This window comes from Bison bison, unplaced genomic scaffold (assembly GCF_000754665.1).
Source record: "Bison bison bison isolate TAMUID 2011002044 unplaced genomic scaffold, Bison_UMD1.0 scf7180017864466, whole genome shotgun sequence".
In the NCBI taxonomy this organism is placed as follows: domain Eukaryota; kingdom Metazoa; phylum Chordata; class Mammalia; order Artiodactyla; family Bovidae; genus Bison; species Bison bison.
The window spans coordinates 1,563,407-1,586,165 of NW_011495027.1; the positions used below are offsets into that span (position 1 = coordinate 1,563,407).

The window sequence follows — 22,759 nt, forward strand, 5'->3', positions numbered from 1 at the left end:
ATTTCAGTAACCTATACCACACAATGAAAGAAAGGGACTGGGGGAAGTGGAGAATTTTTAAAATATCCGGTTCTCTCTTCCCTGCCAGAAAATGCACAATAGATACCAAAATGCACAGCTGGTGAACAAATGACATCACCCAAAAGTTTTCTGATGCCAGCATTCTAGTTCAAAACTTAACTGTTTAGCTTCTGCTGAAAACCTGGCATGTCTCTTATGTTTCTTTTCTTGGGCAAAGGCATCATTACTGTCAAGTAAATCAAAATCATCTTTATCTCTTTCTTGGACTTCCGTGTTTGATACTCATTCAATGCACACCCTATAGCCAATTTTAGGGTATATATTAGTTCTTTTTTTTTTTGGCTCTTTTCAGTTTATTGCATGAAGGAGTTACACTAGTCCAAGTTAAAAGCAGACCCCAAATGGATACATTATACAAGCTGTGAGGTTTTTAAACTTGTGACAAGGGACAGAAGGGAAATTCTACTCATTGCAAGGAAATCCTCACTTAAGCTTCAGTGAGCCAAAAGCACTTAAAACCCATGAACCTTCAGCTGGTCGTCCTTAGCCAGTCCAATCTCTACCAGGAACTGGCATATGTTCTTGCGCTGGTCACCCTGTAGCTGAATTACTTCTCCATATTCTGGATGCTCAATTACAGTACCATTGCAGGCAAATTTCTTCTTAAACGCCTTCACTAGTTTCTTTTTATCGTAATCATCAGCGATCCCTTGGACAGTAGTAAGGGTCTTCCTGCCGTTTCTCTGTTGAATTCTTATATGGATATAATCCTCAGTGCCAGCAGGAAGCAGATCATCACCCTTACTTGCATCAGCAAAGGGGTCGAAAGAGTGGAGGTTCTGGATAGCGGACATACGATACGATTCCTTTTCCTCGGTGGAAACGGCCTGCGGAAGGCGGCGGCGGGAGAAGGCGGGCAGGGGGGACGGAGCGTCGGGAAGCGAGGGGGCTCAAGGGGGAGGCTGCTGAGTCCTCGGCGGCAGCTCAGTGACTGGGGCCTATATTAGTTCTTTATTCATCTTACTATATACTTCTAAAATGTGTTTTAAGTCTTAAGTGTATAAAATGCATTGGGTTGTTAAGCCTCTGATGTCATCCATATCAGTTAGTAAGTTAACACATGAAGAAAGACTATTAGCTACCTAATAGCCTTTCACTAGTTCTTCCTTGGAGAAGGCGATGGCACCCCACTCCAGTACTCTTGCCTGGAAAATCCCAAGGACGGGGGAGGCTGAGCTGCCGTCTACGGGGTCGCATAGAGTCGGACACGACTGAAGCGACTTAGCAGCAGCAGCAGTTCTTCCTTACTAAGTCACCTGAGTAATTATTAGATGTGGCATTGTGCCGATCTAAATAGCTACATTTCCCAGACTTTGTTACAGGTATACATGGCCATGTGACCAAGTTCTGGCCAGTGAGTGTAGGTGAAAGTTGTTGAGCGAAACTTTCCAGTAAAGGGAGGTAGACAAGTGATGGACACTCATTTATTTTCTTTCTTCCTTCCATCCTGAAATGCAAATGTGATTACATAAAGTGCCAAAAATCAAGAGAAATAAGAGGAGACTTCATTATACGTTTCCTCTATGAGGTAACTGTCTCCAAGGCAGCAGCTTTAAAAATGTCTTTTAATTTACATATTCTTCAATGTCAAACACAGAGCCTGGAACATAGGAGCTAAACTGCTGAGCTTCCATATCAGAGAGATAAAATTGTATGGGAGATTTTGAACTTAACAAAGAGTACTCACAGATATAGAGAACAAATAATGGTTACCAGTGATGAGGGAGGGGAGGGTCAACATAGGTGTGAGGGAATGGGAGATACAAACTATCGGGTGTAAGATAGGCTGCAAGGATGTGCTGCACAACTGGGAAGATAGCCAATATTTTGTAACAGCTGCAAATGGAGTGTAACCTTTAAAACTGTATATTCTTTTAAATTTCTACTGTATTAATTTCTAGAATCAGGTAAATTTGTCACAGTGTTCAAGCCCCTCTAAATTAAATTAAATCCCAGTAAAATTAAGCCATAGTCTTAGAGTCATGCAGTCCAAGTGTAGAAAATCCATATGAAAGAAAAGAAAATGCGCAAACCTAGTTCATATAATGCTCTGTATCCCCCAGCAGCTAAACTAAGCTGGGTGTGTCACTATAAGATCTTAAGGATAGAAGGAATAATAAGACTATTTTATTTCTAGATCATTACACAAGGTGTAAAGAGAATTTACAAGAACAGCTTTTGGAAAGAAGTAAAATACTAATAGCTTAACTAATTAAACTTAACTATATTTTAATAAGTTTGGCTCATTTTAAAATAAGACTCTTTCCCCAAAGTCATTCCAGACCTTTAAAAACACTATCTGGCACCACAATCTTTGCTGTGAAACCAGTCCTTTTATAGAATTGCAAAGAAACAAAACTATTTTTGTCCTTCATTCTAAAAACAATAACAATGCAGAATAGAATTAGTGCCCAAAGTTAACCAGTGCTCAATAATATAATACCCACAGACACTAAACTTTCCAATATTATAAATTTCTTTTTTAATAATTCTTTCTTCTCTTGACCTCTACTTTCCCTTCTCACCCAGAATAAATAAATACTATTGAGATGTATCACTACTCTGTTTAAAAGTTTAGTTACCCTCCATTATTTCATTACATTTCTAATTAGAAATGTAGGCAATAAACATCTTTTAACACTCACTGTTTCGAAGGTGTTAATTGCTCATTCATGTCTGACTCTCTGTAATCCCATGGACTGCAGTCCTCCAGGCTCCCCTATCTATGGAATTCTCCAGGCAAGAATACTGGAGTGGGTAGCCATTTTCTTCTCCAGAGGATCTTCCTGACCCAGGGATCGAACCTAGGTCTCCTGAATTGAAGGCAGATTCTTAACTGTCTAAGCCACTTTTACTAGGTGCCATATTGAGAAAAAATAAATGTGTCCTGCCTTCGACAAACACATTTATCCTTCAGAAAAGTAGGTTAGCATATCCAAAACTACCTAAAAGATAAGAACTCATCTAAAACAAACTGAAATTCTGATTATTTCAACAGAAATATACTTAATGAAAGTCGACCCTAAGAATCGGTAAAATTAAACATATAACCATAAGTTCACAACATGCACCTCAGTGTTATAAATTTACTATTATACAAAATTAATGAAGTTGATTTTCTGTGGTGCCTCAAAGGATTTAGCTTTATTATTTTTAATGTTACCTCGTATTCAAACTAACCCATATACAGGAGATCAAGATAGCAGTGTATGGGGGGGTGTGGAGCTCACCTTTCCCTCCCCAAATACAACTACGAGTGCAATAATTCTCATGGGAAACTAACTAGAACCTACAGAAGGACTCCTATATAACCAAGGCTGCGAAAAAGATTTACACAGCATTGTGTAGGATGGGAAGAAACACTTCAGGTTGGACCTCTGCCCCTGAGAGAATTAAGAAGGAAAGGGACATCACACAGATGGAGCTTGTCCTGGGGAATGAGTGGGTCAAGCCCAGACTGGATATCCCAGTCCTGGGGTCCAAAGCACAGAGACAAGCCACCTTGACTGCATAGGGAACTGCAGGGACAGATAAAACAGGAAGCCCAGACTCCACTGATGAGAAGTGCACCAGTGCTGGTGTGTCCCAGGGCCAAAGAGGGCAAAAGAGGTCTGCCCTGGCAACTACTGCCTCTCCTCTGGCCAGTCTGAGCCAAGTGAACACTCCAGCCTCCCTCATCCATGCCACAGCTTGACACTGAATCTACAGCAGCCAGGACCTGGGAAAAGACTTGATCTAGGGATGCAGAGATGATCCAGGGGCCTAGGAAGTGGCCCAGGTGGGGCAGCTGCAGGGGCTACTGTTGGTGCTTACACAAACAGCATGCCCCAGAAGCAGCCCAAACTCCTGGCACCATGGCCACCTGAATTTCTGAGACCTCCTTGCACCACCCAGTCCTAGTTGGGTAAATGTTCTGGCCCATCCACTCTATGCCACAGACTAGCAATGGACCTGGAGAAGCCACCACAGGGGAAAAGAGGACTGGAAGCTTCATCTAAGCAGAACCACAGATACTTACATAAGCAGCGGATCAGAGCTCTGTGGACTTACCTGGTGGCTCAGATGGTAAAGAATCTGCTTGCAACACGGGAGACCCAAGTTCGATCCCTGGGTCGGGAAGATCCCTTGGAGGAGGGAATGGCTACCGTTCCAGTCTTCTTGCCTGGAGAATTCCATGGAGAGAGCAGCCTGGCAGGCTACAGTCCATGGGGTCACAAAGAGTCGGACATGACTGAGCAACTGAGTGCACACATGCTCTCACACATACAAAGGAACAGAAAGATATCCACTCTTGGATTGGAAGAGTTAATATTGGTAACATGGCCATACTACTGAAAGCAATCTATAGATTTAACACAACCCCTATCAAAATACTCATGATATTTTCTAAAGAATGAGAATAAATAAATCTAAAATACATATATAGCAGCACAAAAGACCCAGGATTGCCAAAACAATTTTGAAAGAAAAAAAAAAGAAGAAGAAGCTGGAAGTATATCCCTCCTAGACTTCAAACAACACTACACAGCTACAGTAATAAAAACAGCATGCTATTGGCACAAAAACAGACACAAAGATCAATGAAATAGAATAGAGAGCCCAGAAATAAACCCATGTACCTATGGTCAACTGATCTACAATAAAGGAGACAAGAACATACAATGGAAAAAAGACAGTCACTTCAACAAGTGGTGATGAGAAAACTGTACAATCATATGCAAAATAATGAAATGAGAACATTCTTTCACACGATATACAGAAATAAACTCAACATGGTTTAAAGACTTACATATAAGACAAGAAATCATCAAACTCCTAGAAGTGAACAGAGATGGAACACTTTTTTAAATAAATTGTAGCAGTATTTTCTTGGATAAGTATAAGGTAAAAGAAATAAATGCAAAAATATACAAATGGAATCTAAGTTTAAAAGCTTTTTGCATAGAAAAGGAAACTATCAACCAAATTAAACGACAGACTATGGAATGAGAGAAAATATTTGCAAATGATGTGACTGACAGTGGGTTAATATTCAAAATATACAACCAACTCTTACAACTCAATATCAAAAATACAAACAACCCTATCCAAAAATGGACAGAAGACCTAAAGAGTCACCTTTCCAAAGAAAACATTCAGATGTCTAACAGACATACAAAAAGTTGTTCAACACGGCTAATTGTTAGAAAAATACAAATCAAGACAATGAGGTATCACCTCACACCTGTCAGAATGGCTACCATCAAAAAGTCTACGAATAATAAATGCTGGACAGGGTATGGAGAAAAGGGAACCATCATACACTGTTGATGGGAGTTCAGTTCAGTTCGGTTCAGTTCAGTTGCTCAGTCACATCCGACTCTTTGTGACACCATGAACTGCAGCACACGAGGCTTCCCTGTAATCACCAACTCCCAGAGCCTACCCAAACTCATGTCCATTGAGTTGGTGATGCCATCCAACCATCTCATCCTCTGTTGTCCCCTTTTTCTCCTGGCCTCAATCTTTCCCAGCATCAGGGTCTTCTAAAATGAGTCAGGTCTTTGCATCAGGTGGCCAAAGTATTAGAGTTTCAGCTTCAACATCAGTCTTTCCAGTGACCATCCCAGTCAGATCTCCTTTAGGATGGACTGGTTGGATCTCCTTGCTGTCCAAGGGACTCTCAAGAGTCTTCTCCAACACCACAGTTCAAAAGCATCAATTCTTCTGCGCTCAGCTTTCTTCACAGTCCAACTCTCACATCCATACATGACCACTGGAAAAACCATAGCCTTGACTAGACGGACCTTTGTTGGCAAAGTAATGTCTATGCTTTCTAATATGCTGTCTATGTTGGTCACAAATTCCCTTCCAAGGAGTAAGTGTCTTTTAATTTCATGGCTGCAATCACCATCTGCAGTGATTTTGGAGCCCAAAAAAACAGTCAGCCACTGTTTCCCCATCTATTTGCCATGAAGTGATGGGACCAGATGCCATGATCTTAGTTTTCTGAATGTTCACTCTCCACTTTCACTTTCATCAAGAGGCTCTTTAGTTCTTCTTCACTTTCTGCCATAAGGATGGTGTCATCTGCATATCTGAGGTTATTAATATTTCTCCTGGCAATCCTGATTCCAACTTGTGCTTCTTCCAGCCCAGCGTTTCTCATGATGTACTCTCCACATAAGTTAAATAAACAGGGTGACAGTATACAGCCTTGATGTATGCCTTTTCCTATTTGGAATCACTCTGTTGTTCCATATCCAGTTCTAACTGCTGCTTCCTGACCTGCATATAGGTTTCTCAAGAGGCAGGTCAGGTGGTCTGGTATTCCCATCTCTTTCAGAATTTTCCACAGTTTATTGTGATCCACACAGTCAAAGGCTTTGGCATAGTCAATAAAGCAGAAATAGATGTTTTTCTGGAACTCTCTTGCTTTTTCAGTGATCCAGTGGATGTTGGCAATTTGGTTTCTGGTTCCTCTGCCTTTTCTAAAACCAGCTTGAATATCTGGAAGTTCACGGTTCATGTATTGCTGAAGCCTGGCTTGGAGAATTTTGAGCATTATTTTACTAGTCTGTGAGATGAGTATTAGTAGTTTGAGCATGCTTTGGCATTGCCATTCATTGGGATTGGAATGAAAAATGAACTTTTAAAGTCCTGTGGGCACTGCTGAGTTTTCCAAATTTGTTGACATATGCAGCACTTTCACAGCATCATCTTTCAGGATTTGTAATTGCTCAACTGGAAATCCATCAACTCCACTAGCTTTGTTCATAGGGATGCTTCCTAAGGCCCACTTGACTTCACATTCCAGGATGTCTGGCTCTAGGTCAGTGATCACAGCATTGTGATTAACTGGGTCGTGAAGATCTTTTTTGTACAGTTCTTCTGTGTATTGTTGCCACCTCTTCTTAATATCTTCTGCTTCTGTTAGGTCCATACCATTTCTGTTCTTTATTGAACCCATCTTTGCATGAAATGTTCCCTTGGTATCTCTAATTTTCTTGAAGAGATCTCTAATCTTTCCCATTCTACTGTTTTCCTCTATTTCTTTGCACTGATCACTGAGGAAGGCTTTCTTATCTCTCTTCGCTATTCTTTGAAACTCTGCATTCAAATGGGTATATCTTTCCTTTTCTCCTTTGTTTTTCGCTTCTCTTCTTTTCACAGGTATTTGTAAGGCCTCCCCAGACAGCCATTTTGCTGTTTTGCATTTCTATTTCTTGAGAATGGTCTTAATCCTTGTCTCTTGTACAATGTCACCAACTTCTGTCCATAGTTCATCAGGCACTCTATCTATCAGATCTAGGCCCTTAAATCTATTTGTCACTTCCACTGTACAATCATAAGAGATTTGATTTAGGTCATACCTGAATGATCTAGTGGTTTTTCTTACTTTCTTCAATTTAAGTCTGAATTTGGCAATAAGGAGTTCACGATCTGAGCCACAGTCAGCTCCCGGTCTTGTCTTTGATAACTCTATAGAGCTTCTCCATCTTTGGCTGCAAAGAATATAATCAATCTGATTTCGGTGTTGACCATCTTGATGATGTCCATGTGTAGAGTCTTCTCTTGTGTTGTTGGAAGAGGGTGTTTGCTATGACCAGTGTGTTCTCTTGGCAAAACTCTATCAGCCTTTGTCCTGCTTCATTGTGTACTCCAAGGCCAAATCTGCCTGTTACTCCAGGTGTTTCTTGACTTCCTACTTTTGCATTCCAATCCCCTATAATGAGAAGGACATCTTTTTGGGGTGTTAGTTCTAAAAGGTCTTGTAGGTCTTCATAGAACCATTCAACTTCAACTTCTTCAGCATTACTGGTCGGAGTATAGACTTGGATTACTGTGATACTGAATGGTTTGCCTTGGAAACGAACAGAGATCATTCAGTCATTTTGAAGACTGCATCCAAGTTCTGCATTTCGGACTCTTTTCTTGACTATGAGGGCTACTCCATTTCTTCTAAGGGATTCTTGCTCACAGTAGTAGATACAATGGTCATCTGAGTTAAATCCACCCATTCCAGTCCATTTTAATTCACTGATTCCTAGAATGTCAATGTTCACTCTTGCCATCTCCTGTTTGACCACTTCCAATTTGCCTTGATTCATAGACCTGACATTCCAGGTTCCTATGCAATATTGCTCTTTACAGCATCAGACCTTGCTTCTATCACCAGTCACATCCACAACTGGGTGTTGTTTTTGCTTTGGATCCATCCCTTCATTCTTTCTGAGGTTATTTCTCCACTGATCTCCGCAGCATGTTGGACACCTACCGACCTGGGGAGATCACCTTTCAGTGTCCTATCTTTTTGCCTTTTCATACTGTTCATGGGGTTCTCAAGGCCATAATACTGAAGTGGTTTGCCATTCCCTTCTCCAGTGAACCACATTCTGTCAGACCTTTCCACCATGATCCGTCCGTCTCGGGTGGCCCCAAGTATAAGCTAGTATAGCCACTATGGCAAGCAGTATGAAAGTGAAAGTGAGTCACTCAGTCGTGTCTGACTCTTTGTGACCCCATGGACTGTAGCCCACAAGGCTCCTCTGTCCATGGAATTCTCCAGGCAAGAATACTGAAGTGGGTTGCCATTTCCTTCTCCAGGGCATCTTCCCAACCCAGGGATCAAACCCAGGTCTCCCACATTACAGACAGACTCTTTACTGGTTGTGCCACCAGGGAAATCACAAAGAGCAGTATGGAGATTCCTCAAAACACTAAAACTAACCATATGATCCACTAATCCTTTCCTGGGAATATATCTGGAAAAGATGAAAACTCTTAATTCAAAAAGATACATGTACCCCAACTTTCATAAGCAGCACTATTTACAATAGCCAAGACATGGAAGAAACCCAAGTACCCATCAATAGATGACTGGATTAAAAGATGTGGTAAGTAAAGTGAAAGTTGCTCAGTTGTGTCTGAATCTTTGTGACCCCATGAACTATACAGTCCTTGGGATTCTCTAGGCCAGAATACTGAATTGGGTAGCCTTTCCCTTCTCCAGAGGATCTTCCCAACCCAGGGATCAAATCCAAGTCTCCCACATTGCAGGTGGATTTTTACCAGGTGAGCCACAAGGGAAGCCCAAGAATACTGGATTGGGTAGCCTATCCCTTATCTAGCAGATTGTCCCAACCCAGAAATCGAACCAGGATCTCCCGCATTGCAGGTATATTCTTTACCAATTGAGCTATCAGGGAAGCTCAAAGATGTGGGGTGTATATATATATATATATATACACACACACACATACATATACATAATATGGAGTATAAAATTGACTATAACTCAGCCATGAAAAGAATAAAATACTGACATTTGCAGCAATGTGGATATACCTAGAGAATCATTATGCTTAGCGAAGTGAGTAAGAGAAAGACAAACATTGTATGATGTTACACATGGAATCTAAAAAACAACACAAATAATGTATATGCAAAATAGAAACAGGCTCATAGATATAGAAAACCAACTTGTTATCAAGGGGAAAGGGAAGGGGAGAAGGACAAATTAATTGTATCAGATTGAGAGAAACAAACTCCTATATATAAAATAGATAAGCAATAAGGATATACTGTATAGCACAGGGGATTATACTTATCATCTTGTAATAATCTATAATGGATTACAATCTGTGAAAATACTTAATCACGATGCTGTATACCTGAAACTAACATAATATTATAAATGACTATACTTCAATAAAGGCTTCCCTGGTGGCTCAGAGGGTAAAGCAGCTGCCTGCAATGCAGGAGACCTGGGTTTGATCCCTGGGTCGGGAAGATCCTCTGGAGAAGGAAATGGCAACCCACTCCAGTACTCTTGCCTGGAAAATCCCATGGATGGAGAAGCCTGGTAGGCTACAGTCCATGGGGTCACAAAGAGTGAGACACAACTGAGCGACTTCACTTTTATACTTCAATAAAAGGAGAAATACTAACAGTTATCCATATACTCTATAAGTCTGACTAGGAAAATATGCAATCTTTAGAACAATTTTAATCCAGGTGTTGTAAAACTATTCACCTGTTTCTCTCTTGGGCTGGCTTTGGTTACCATGTCACATTACTGGAACTTACACTAACAGATTATTTTTTTAAAACTTCATTTATATCATCCCAATAAATCTATAAAAAAAAAACAGTTTGCTTTCTTTAAGAGCATGGAAAATATGAATCTTAAACAGCAATATACATTTGGTGTGCAATCTTAGTCTACCTACATTGTTCTCTGCTATTATTTAGTTTATTAACTATTTTACTTGAATGTCTTCTTTAAATAACTAGAATATAAGCTTCTGTACAGTGTATATATTGGACATTCCCCACAGCACTTCATGTGTTCAAAATATGGGTGGGTCTCCTCCAATCAGGTGAAGTCCTTAAGAGAAAAGAGACTGGAGTCACCAGAGAAATAGGGATCTCAGTCTCAGACTGTCTTGGACTTGAGCTACAACATCAGCTCTTCACTGGGTCTACCTGTGAGATTGCCAATCCCACAGATTTTGAATTTGCCAGTGTCCAGTCACATAAAATCGGAGAAGGCAATGGCACCCCACTCCAGTACTCTTGCCTGGAGAATCCCATGGACAGAGGAGCCTAGCAGGCTACAGTCCATGGGGTCGCAAAAGTCAGACACGACTGAGCGACTTCACTTTCGCTTTTTACTTTCATGCATTGGAGAAGGAAATGGCAACCCACTCCAGTATTCTTGCCTGGAGAATCCCAGAGACAGGAACCTGGTGGGCTGCCATCTATGGGGTCGCACAGAGTCAGACACGACTGACGTGACTTAGCAGCAGCAACAGTCACATAAATTAATTCATATGCATTCTCGCCTCCTCTCTCTCCCTCCTTTCTTCTCTTCATCCCTCTCCCACTTCCTTGATCTCTCTCCCTCTTCCCCTCGTCTTTTTCACTCTATGTATATACTACTGATTCTGTTTCTTTAGAGAACCCTGAGTAAAATATTCATTATTCCATAGGGTCGGCTACATTTCATGAGACTAAAACTGAAATTTTAAAGCAAAAAGGTTCTGGAGAAAAAGATATACCAATCTAAATATAACCAAGGCCTAAACTAAGGTTTCTAGGTTATTATAAAAAGAATGGATGAGGACAGTTGTATAAGGATTTATCTCAGGATTTATCTCAAGAACAAAAGTGAAAAAACGAACAGAGTATATAGATTATTTCATAATCACCACCATATTTCATTGATTCTAAGCCATACTGCTTTGCTTTTTAACAGTCAGAAACATATAAACCTGTGATGCATCTGGCAATCACTATCAGCCAGGTGGCAGTGCTGATACAGTGATCATTGCCTGTACATGTACATCAAAATCTGCAGAATCGATGTCAGAGACTGGGAGAAAAATGCAGATAAGATGATGAAACACTCTTTTAAGAAATAGTACATCACTAACTCTCAATGACACAGAGGATAATGTACAGAAAAACCCAGAAAATGAGGACTCTAAAGAAGAAGATATTCGAGAGTATCTGCCTTTGAATGTGAAGCAATTTAAGAAATGCCTTGATCAATCTGACTCATATTTTCTCTTATTTTTGTTTCCATGAAAGTTAGGTGACTTTTAAAAATTATCTTTAAAAGGCTCTTTCAACATGTATAAAATAAAATTGCAGTACCAAGAAAGCATCCATGTCGTAGCTGAAATTGTAATAAACAACGTGTCTTACCGTGAATGTAATCTTAACTGTAATGAAAACTAGCAGTGCATCAGCTATTAAAATCTCAAGTGTATAGAACTAATGACAACTCCAACCATTATTTGAACCTTTACTCTACGCAAACAGTTCTCAAACCTGAATGTGCATCATAATCTCCTGGAGGGCTTGAATGAGATCATTAGATCTCATCCCCAAACTTCTAGCTCAAGGCAGCACAACTCATGTCAGACTTATTCTAGCAAGGCTGCAAAACCTCACATACCCTCGACTTGGGCAGCATTAGCTCCGAGTAAAGGGTTAAACCTTCAGAGAAAAGGTATCAGTACCCGCAACTGCACACAGGGAGGGGAAACAATGACTGATACATGAGAGATCCATTGACAAATGCGATTCTGACATCAACAATCTGTGCAGTAACTGCACAACATACTAATATCTCCGATTATTGACATGAAAAATAAAAGAAAGTAGAACTAAGACCCCTTCTGGCTCTAAAATTCTAAAAATCTTTGGCCCAATCAAAGAAAAAAATTGTAGTCTAGGTCATTTACGATCTGGATAGGCTTCTATTCAAGCCTCACTCAAAATTCAACTTTCAACATTCCAATTAAAATTGGACTTCAAATGCAAAACTTCTAAAGGAGTTCAGAAATTCTAAAAACAATGATAAAACTGCACAAAACTGTCAAAGGACTCTGGGGTATATGAAATTGAAAAGCTTTCATTCAAGAAAAACTACTGAACTTGGAGGAAGAACAGTGGGAGTGGCATTTTAGCCTGGAGCCATCCTCATATACCACTACCTTCTAGTTCCATCAGTACTAGGGCTGGACAGGGCATGAAATGCAGCAACTCTGCGGCTGGATGGACCTGACTTGATTTGGAGTAAAGTGTGAAAGAGCACCATGCCCACAGGCATTATCAAAGACTTGGTGGCAGATAATCAGGGAAAGTCAACATCACAGTTGCCTGTGGTGGTGATCCTGTCTATGACATTATTGGACCAGAAAAACACTGAAGTCATAAGTACCTACCCTCCATCACTCCTGATCCCAAACTGAAGTTGCTTGCCATTTCCGCTGCCCTCTTTCCTCATCACCTCCACTCCCCGTGCGCTCAGTCATGTCTGACTCTTTGTGACTGTAGTTCTCCAGGCTCGTCCGTTCATAGAATTTCTCTGGCAAGAATACTGGAGTGGGCTGCCATTTCCTTCTCCAGGGGATCGTCCTAACCTATGGATGGAACCCATGTCTCCTGCATTGGCAAGCAAATTCTTTACCACTGAGCCACCAGGGAAGCTCCTCCACTCTTCACCCACCCCTTAAAAGGATAAGAACTTAAGCATGGAATCAATTCCTGTTTTCAGTGAAGATACTACTCCCCTCTGGCTAATCGAAAGTCAATTATACCTGCTTCTAGACTTTCAGTTGAGTTCTAGTTAGAAGAGACATATTATAACTAAGTTCTAAGCAAAATAGGCTTTATTAAAAAACACCAAAGTCAGCTAAGATGTTGGCCTAAAAAAGCATCTTTTCTTTTGGCTCCTTCTAACGCTAAAGCTAGAGAACTGAGATATCTTTCTCAACTTACGAGTTCCTAATGTTTGCCTGTCTAACAGAGTTTCCGTTTTGTGCTGTCAAAGAAAAATAGAAATGCTGATTTTGTAACTTTGATTTCTATAGCTACCAAATGGAATTTTCCTTCACCCAAGGAGGTGGTAAGATGTGGTAAAGATATTAATAATAAACATTAAAGTTGTCTAGAAGTCTGTCTACCCTTTAATTTTTTATTTTATTTATTTTATGTAGTCTATTCTTCTTAATGACAAGAGTTAGTTAAAAGATAAATGTTTATTTCAGCATAAAATCTTTATTCTCAGAATATTCTTATTCACTACAATGGAAAATAAGAAAAATATTCATAAAAGAGTAATTTTCCCTTGAATACAGAAACATCTTTCTGAGCATAGTAGGTACTCCATAAATATTTACTGAATTAAATTAATAATTTTAGAAAACTGTTGCAAAAAATTTCTATTCAGTTTTATTGCTTATGACTATTTTCTGAAAGTATTAGAAACTATCAAGAACACTCATTTGATATTTAATTACATTATTTTACTTACCTTAGGCTTGAAAGTGAAAGTGTTAGGTGCTCAGTTGGGTCTGACTCTTTGCAACCCCATGGACTGTAGCCCACCATGCTCCTGTCCCTGGAATTCTCCAGGCAAGAATACTAGAGTGGGTAGCCTTTCCCTTCCCCAGGAGATCTTTCCAATCCAGGAATCAAACTCAGGTCTCCCACATTTCATGCCGATTCTTTACTGTCTGAGCCACGACGGAAGCCTCTTTCTAGGTTTACTTTTGGTTAAATGACCATGCAGGTAATACAGTAACTTGGTAAATGGAATATTTAGGTTTCCAGAGAGGACACAAATACACTCAAACAAACTAGTCATAACAGACAACAGTTAAATGTCACAGTTTATTATCTAGATTATACTGAGTCCAATGTGTGTTACATTACTAAATTTGAAACATTATTTACAAATGATATCTCGTATAACACAAAATCAAATACATCACATTTGTGTACATAAATCATCACTTTAAGAACAATCCACTGACTTTGGTACTACTAACAATAGGAAACTGGAGACACTAAATTTAAAAATCCCAGCAACAGAAATAATACTCAGAACAATTTGTTATTAATTTACTTATTTGAAGGCAGCCTATAATTTTTCCTCTCGTTAAAGAAAATATTCTGGAAAGCAACTAGAAAATACAGCAAAAGTATAACATAAGTAATGTGCTTAATACCACATCTAGGAATTAATACCAGAGAAGGCAATGGCACCCCACTCCAGTCCTCTTGCCTAGAAAATCCCATGGACGGAGGAGCCTGGTAGGCTTCAGTCCAAGGGGTCGCTAAGAGTCGGGCACGACTGAGTGACTTCACTTTCATTTTTCACTTTCATGCATTGGAGAAGGAAATGGCAACCCACTCCAGTGTTCTTGCCTGGAGAATCCCAGGGACAGAGGAGCCTAGAAGGCTGCCCTCTCTGCGGTCGCACAGAGTTGGACACGACTGAGGCAACTTAGCAGCAGCAGGAATTAATACTAGTAAAATCACCAAAAATGCTGAGGCTTCATTGTGAACAAGGATGCTACCCTAACCATCCCTTAACACCTGTAACTAAAAACAACCTAAGTATATCCAATTGAGAAATTATATAAATTAAGATATAGCCAAATAATGGATTGTATGGTCATCAAAACTGACTATGAAGACCTATACAGATGTGGGAGGCAGATAATTATTTGACCAATATATATATGAATCACAATAAATAAATTATATTATTCACTTTACCATGAATGTGCTCAGTCATTCAGTAGTATCCAACTCTTTGTGAACCCATGGACTGTAGCCTGCCAGGCTTTTATGTCCATGGAATTTTCCAGGCAAGAATACAAGAGTTGGGTTGTCATTTCCTACTCTAGAGGATCTTTCTGATCCAGAAATCAACCCTACATGTCTTGCATCTCCTGCATTGGCAGATGGACTCTTTATCACTGTGCCACCTGGGAAATCCTTACCATGAATGACTGAATGACTAAAATTGGAGAAGAATTAATTTACTAAACCTAACAAATATGTTTCAATTGAGATATTATATTCACCACCTATCTGCTTTACATATCACATTCCATTGTTTTTGAAATTTTAAAATACTTTAAGGCAAAGACATGAAAACCATCAATTATTAATTATATGCCAGGAAGAACTTTACTGTATTATATTAAAACCTCTTAAGATAAATCTATAAGTTGGCTATTTCCAAAAAAGGACAGATTCCCAAGTAGGACACAAGGATTATGATTGTGAATTATAATGTTTTGTGTTTATTTAAGTCCTTGGAATATTTCCTAAACTACCTCAGAGGTTAACACTTCTATAGCAAATCAAAATTTAAGCTATGTGATCCCAGATTTCAGGAATTCAAGCCAAGACTTAGATCATCAAGTAAAAATAGCTAGCAGTGAAATTACAGTACAAGTTACACTTGTTCGAGGTGCTATTCACACTGCAAATCAGAGAAAATTAAGAACATATAGTAAGTAATACTGAATTCCTTTAAAAAAATTTTTTCCTTTAGAGATGAATAGAAAATAAAACAAAATCCTAAAAATCTTCTTTTCTTTCCTAATCAATCTGCTTTTTAATCAGTCTGTTCTTTAAGTTCTGATTTCTAGTTTGAGATTACCAATGGGATGCCCAAGTAAAAATTCCAGGAAGTAGTCAGAAATTAAAACAATTGTTAAAAAAAAGTAAATAAATAAGATGCAGTTGTTCGTCACTTGTCTACCTCTCAGCTGAGGATATTATGAAAGAGATCTGCCTTAGTTCAAGATCCCCATAAACAAACACTAACATGAGGATTCAGATACGAGGAGTTTACTTCAGGAAGTACAGGAAACCCTGTTAGGGGAGTTGGGAAGTGAGACAGGGAAGAGAAAGCAATCAAGCTACACTGTAGGTAGTTGGAGCTTAATTCCCAAGGGAACTCTAAGAAACAGTGTAAAACACCACTGGCTTCAGAGTTAACCCACCCAGGGATCAGTCCTTCGCTGATGGCTGCTGTAGGAGGCAAGTGAATATTAATTCCTTAGCACTTTCAGTCTTCCCGAGAGGCTAGAGTGGGGATGGGGGCAGGGGCAGGAGATGAGGCCTGGAAAGGCAAGGGGCCTCTCTTTCCATAGCTTCCAGAAAGGTCCTCAAAACCCCCAAGGGAAAGAAACACAGATATTGGCAGGCAGTTGGAAGTAGTTAGTGTTAGTCGCTCAGTCGTGCCCGACTCTGTGACCCCATGGACTGCAGCCCACCAGGCTCCTCTGTCCATGAGATTTTCCAGGCAAGGATACTGGAGTGGGTTGCCATTTCCTTCTCCAGCAGATCTTCCCAACCCAGGGATCGAACCCAGGTCTCCTGCACTGCAGGCAGATTTTTTACTGCCTGAGCTACAAGGGGAGAATTGTTGGAAGTAGGGAGAATATAAAGAAGATTATGAAAGAAATCTGCCTTAGTTCAAGGATATGGGCAGGGCACTGAGGGCTTCTAATCAACAGCTATCCCTAAGTTACATTATTTGAGCCTAAGACTTAATAATCTTACCTGATGATGGATCCATTCCACACTATGGTTTAAATTCAACCCACAGATTATCTACCATGGCCCAGCTATCATATTTATAAAAACAAGTTAAAATATCAACACCAGTTCTTAGCAAGATCTGGAATTCAGTTTCTATATGGAGGAATGACAACCTGATTTAGATGGGTGTGCTAGACGATTTGACACTGTGTAGCAAGCACACTATAATCGCTTATATTGTTCATTTACTATCTTTTCAGAGTAGGTATTCTTCATTAGATTAGGCTTGTGTGTGTGTGTGTGTGGTTTTGATGAAGTTGATATAGATGTTCTACATATGTGGTTCACATCTACATAATTCACCAGAGTGGCTCACGGCTAGAACCTTTTGTTCTGTCAACTCCACTACATGTGCTTGAGTTTGCTACACTCTTGGTTCTGTGTTACATCCTGGAACGTTTCTTCTCAACACTGCAGTTTTATAGCCAATGTGCACTTACCTTCTGGTTCTTGGCATATCGTGTTTGGTTCTCACTTTTGTTAAGGTTTTGATGCTTCTGCTGCTGCTGCTAAGTCACTTCAGTCATGTCCGACTCTGTGCGACCCCAATGACGGCAGCCCACCAGGCTCCCCCGTCCCTGGGATTCTCCAGGCAAGAATACTGGAGTGGGTTGCCATTTCCTTCTCCAATGCAAGAAAGTGAAAAGTGAAAGTGAAGTCTCTCAATCGTGTCCGACTGCCAGCGACCCCATGGACTGCAGCCCACCAGGCTCCTCCATCCATGGGATTTTCCAGGCAAGAGTACTGGAGTGGAGTGCCATTGCCTTCTCCTTGATGCCTCTATTACCTAGTAATAAACTGCCCACCCCAGCCCCCATGCCCTGTAAAAAACACATCCTAAAAATAGAAGATAAGAAGAAAACAAGGAAGAGATGGGAAGAAATGATTTATATCATTAAAACCTCTAATTCCTGGGGATTTCCCTGCTGGTCCAGTGATTATGAATCTTCCCTGCAAGGCAAGGAACATGGGTTCAATCCCCAGCCAGAGAACTAAGATCCTACATACCCTGGAGTAAGTAAGCCCATACACCACAACGTCTGTGCCTGCACACCACAGCTAGAGATCCTATGTGCTGCAAATAAGACCCAACACAGCCAAATAAATAAATAAACTCCTATTTCCTAACTCTCCTTTAAACTCCAGATTCTACAACCAAAGCTTTTCCCTTGAACATCTCAACCTTAGTGGCATTTTCTATCTCAAAACTTCAACAATTTCAGTAAGGAAATAAAGTCTACCAAAAGACTTGCATGAGAATGTTCCTAGTAGTTTTAGTAATAACAGGCCAAAAGCAGAAAAAAAAAATCACCTAAAGGTAAAATAAATAAATTGTGATATAGCAATACAATGGAAAACTACACACACACACACACACACACACACACACAAATGAACTACAGCTACTCACAATAACATGGATTACTATCATAGCATGATGAGTGAAAGAAGCTGGATACAAAAGAGTATGCCCATATATTCTGTATGATCTCATTTACATGAGGTTCAAGAACGAGAAAAACTCAACCTAAACAATAATCAAAACTGCAGGGTACTGGCACTAAAGCAGACACAGAGATCAATGAAACAGACCAGAGATCCCAGAAATAAACCCGTACCCTTATAATCACTTATTCTACAACAAAGGAAACAAGAATATACAATGAAAAAAAAGATAATCTCTCCAATAATTGACGCTGGAAAACTGGACAGCTACACATAAAAGAATGAAATTAGCACATATTTTCATACAATGTACAAAAATAAACTCAAAATAGATTAAAGACCTAAATGTAAGATTTGAAACCATAGAACTCCTAAAAGAAAACATAGGCAGAATACTCTTGGACATAAATTATAGCAATATTTTTTACCTGTCTCCTAAGGCAAAATAAATAAAAGCAAAAATAAACAAATGAGACATAAAAACTTAAAAGCTTTTTTCAGCAAAAGAAATCATCAGCAAAACAGAAAGATAACCTTCTGAATAGGAGAAAATATTTGCAAATGTTATGAGTGATAAGAGGTTAATACCCAAAATATACCAAATATTCAAACAACCCAGTATCAAAATAAACAACCCAATTACAAAATGGTCAAAGACATGAATAAACACTTTTCCAAAGAAGATATATAGATGCCAACAGGCATATTAAAAAAAAAAAAACTGCTCAACATCACTAATCATCAGAGAAATTGCAAATCAAAACCGCAATATCACCTCACACCTGTCAAAATAGCTATCTTCAAAAAGTCTATAAATAATAAATGTTGGTGAGGATGTGGACAAAAGTGAACCCTAGTACACTGTTGGTGGGAATGTAAGTTGGTACAGCTACTATGGAAAACAGTATGGACGTTCCTCAGAAAACTAAAAATAAAACACCATATGATCTAGCAATTCCACTCCTGGGTATATATCCAAAGAAAGTGAAAACATTAATTTGAAAAGATACATGCACTCTAATGCTCATAGCAACATTATTTACAACAGCCAAGATATGGAAGCAACCTAAGTGTCCATCAACAGATGAAAGGATAAAGAAGATGTCACACACACACGCACACACCCAGGAACATTACTCAGCCATAAAAAGAAGGAAAGAATGCCATTTGCAAAAAATGTATATGTACTGATCCCTAGAGGGTATTATGCTTAGTGTAATAAGTCAGACAGAGAAAGACAAATACTCTGTTATCACTTATATGTAAAATCAAGAATAATAAAACAAATATGTATAACAAAACACAAAGAAGCTCACAAATACAGAGAACAAACTATTGGTTACTAGTGAGGAGAGGAAATGGAGGGGCAAAATAGAGGTATGGGATTAAGAGACACAAACTACTGTATATAAAATAAATAAGAAACAAGAATATATTTTATAGCATAAAGAAATATGCCATTATTTTATAATAACTGTAAACAGAGTAGAATCTACAAAAATATTAAATTACTATTTTGTACATCTGAAACTAATATAATACTATAAATCAACCAAGATTCAATTTTGAAAAAAAACAAAAATCTAAATCTGAAGGGATAGAATTCAGAATAAAGGCCACCTCTGGGCAGAATTAGGGGTCATTCATTGTGATCAGTCATGAGAGAAACCTTCTGGGATGCTGGAAATGTTCTATATCTTGACCTGGGTGATGTTTATACAAGTTTAAACATATTTAAAAATCCATCAAGCCATATACTTAATATGTGAGCAGTTTATATGTTACATATATGTGCATGAGAGTGTCTGAGACCTCAATGTTTTTATAGACAGAAATATATAACCATCAGGAGAATAAGTCAACGGAAGAGCAGGGTTTCTAAAAAGGTCTGATATGAGCAACTGTATGAGTACTACAGAAAGAAAGATCGAAAAGACAAAAGACCAAGAAGTAGACATCTTATTTAGAAAAGTGGAGGTTATGACTGTCCCGGGAATAACAACAGGAAAAGTCAGGTTACTGAGAGTTTACTAGATTAAAGGAGGGAGAGATGACCTTCCAAAGGGAATGGGCAAAGAAAGAGGACATGTAGTTTAGGGGAAAGAAAGTTTAAGGAAAGCCGGGTCTTTGGAGAGGTGGGTAGTAAAAGAGGGATATGATAGGAAAAAATGTGAATATATTTGAGCCAGTAAGTTGAAAATAATTAAAAATAAAAGAGAAATGAAGTGCCTAATGGGTTAGGCCCAAGGATCTCACTATAGCCCACAGGCTAAATCCAGTCTACTGCTTATTTTATAAATAAATATTTAGTGTAACACAATCACCCCATTTCTGTATGTACTGTCTAAAGCTGCTTTTGCCTTAAAAGGACAGGATTGAATACCTGCAATAGAACCATCTGACTTCATATAGAAAAGTTTACTGACCCCAGAATGGGGATACTCTAGGAGTTAAAAGGAAAATAAACATAGAGAGGTTAACTCTCTACAAAAGAAAAAATGTGAGATTTTGCCAACAACATACGATGGTCAAGAGAAGGAGGGATAAAAAAAATTAGGGCTATTCTATGCCAAGGAATGAGCAATGCACTGAGTGTTCACATACAAATTAGAAATGGCTTCAGGCCCCTAGAAAATCAGTCAATTAAATGGCAACCCACTCCAGTATTCTTACCTGGAAAATTCTATGAACAGAGGAGCCTCGGAGGCTACAGTACATGGGGTCACAAAGAGTCAGACATGACTGAGTGACTGAGCATGCATGCACATGATAATATTAACTACTACTGACGTTTCTTTCCAAATTTGCAAATATACTGAGTGCAGCACTTTCACAGCATCATCTTTTAGTATTTGAAAGAGCTCAACTGGAATTCCATCACCTCCACCAGTTTTGTTTGTACTGATGCTTCCTAAGGCCCACTTGACTTATTCCAGGATGTCTGGCTCTAGGTGAGTGATCATACCATCGTGATTATCTGAGTCATGAAGAAGTTTTTTGTACAGTTCTTCTGTGTATTGTTGCCACCTCTTCTTAATATCTTCTGCTTCTGTTAGGTCCATACCATTTCTGTCCTTTATTGGGCCCATCTTTGCATGAAATATTCCCTTGGTATCTCTAATTTTCTTGAAAAGATCTCTAGTCTTTCCCATTCTATTGTTTTCTCTATTTCTTTGCACTGATCACTTAGGAAGGCTTTCTTATCTCTATTTGCTATTCTTTGGAACTCTGCATTCAAATGGGTATATCTTTTCTTTTCTCCTTTGCTTTTGGCTTCTCTTCTGTTCACAGCTATATGTAAGGCTTCCTCAGACAACCATTTTGCCTTTTTGCATTTCTTTTTCTTGGGGATGATCTTGATCCCTGTCTCCTCTACAATGTCACGAACCTCTGTCCATAGCTCTTCAGGCTCTCTGTCTAGCAGATCTAATCCCTTAAATCTATTTGTCACTTCCACCGTACAATCACAAGAGATTTGATTTAGGTCATACCTGAATGGTCTAGTGGTTCTGCCTACTTTCTTCAATTTAAGTCTGAATTTGGCAATAAGGAGTTCATGATCTGAAGCCACAGTCAGCTCCCGGTCTTGTTTTTGCTGACTCTATAGAGCTTCTCCATCTTTGGCTGCAAAGAATATAATCAATCTGATTTTGGTATTGACCATCTGGTGATGACCATGCATACAGTCTTCTCTTGTGTTTTTGGAAGAGGGTGTTTGCTATGACCAATGCATTCTCTTGGCAAAACTCTATTAGCCTTTGCCCTACTTCATTTTGCACTCCAAGGCCAAACCTGCCTGTTACTCCAGGTGTTTCTTGACTTCCTACTTTTGCATTCCAGTCCCCTGTAATGAAAAGAACATCTTTTTTGGATGTTAGTCCTAGAAGGTCTTGTAGGTCTTCATAGAACTGTTCAACTCCAGCTTCTTCAGAATTACTGGTTGGGACATAGACTTGGATTACTGTGATATTGGTTTGCCACGGAAACAGAGAGAAATCCTTCTGTCGTTTTTGAGATTGCATCCAAGTACTGCATTTCAGACTCTTTTGTTGACTTTGATGGCCACTCCCATTTCTGCTAAGGTATTCTTGCCCACAGTAGTAGATATAATGGTAATCTGAGTTAAATTCACCCATTCCATTTCATTTTAGTTCGCTGATTCCTAAAATGTTGATGTTCACTCTTGCCATCTCCTATTTGACCACTTCCAATTTGCCTTGATTCATGGACTTAACATTCCAGGTTCCTATGCAATATTGCTCTTTACAGCATCGGACTTTACTTCCATCACCAGTCACATCCACACCTGGGTGTTGTTTTTACTTTGGCTCCG

At 39.3% G+C, this 22,759-nt stretch overlaps 2 protein-coding genes across 4 annotated transcripts in view; both read right to left on the bottom strand.

Annotated features, from left to right (window-relative positions):
* Window positions 1-22,759, bottom strand: part of TTLL7 (tubulin tyrosine ligase-like family, member 7) — a 151,663-nt gene that overhangs the window by 105,541 nt on the left and 23,363 nt on the right. The gene's annotated exons all lie outside the window — the stretch shown is intronic.
* On the bottom strand, window positions 351-1,015 carry LOC105003249 (eukaryotic translation initiation factor 1). Its single transcript, XM_010860289.1, has one exon. The coding sequence runs from the start codon at window positions 873-875 to the stop codon at window positions 534-536; it is 342 nt and encodes a 113-aa protein (XP_010858591.1). The 5' UTR covers window positions 876-1,015; the 3' UTR covers window positions 351-533.

What these genes read in the sequence shown, in the direction of transcription:
- LOC105003249 (XM_010860289.1), bottom strand. Translation starts at nt 875, where the DNA reads ATGTCCGCTATCCAGAACCTCCACTCTTTCGACCCCTTTGCTGATGCA.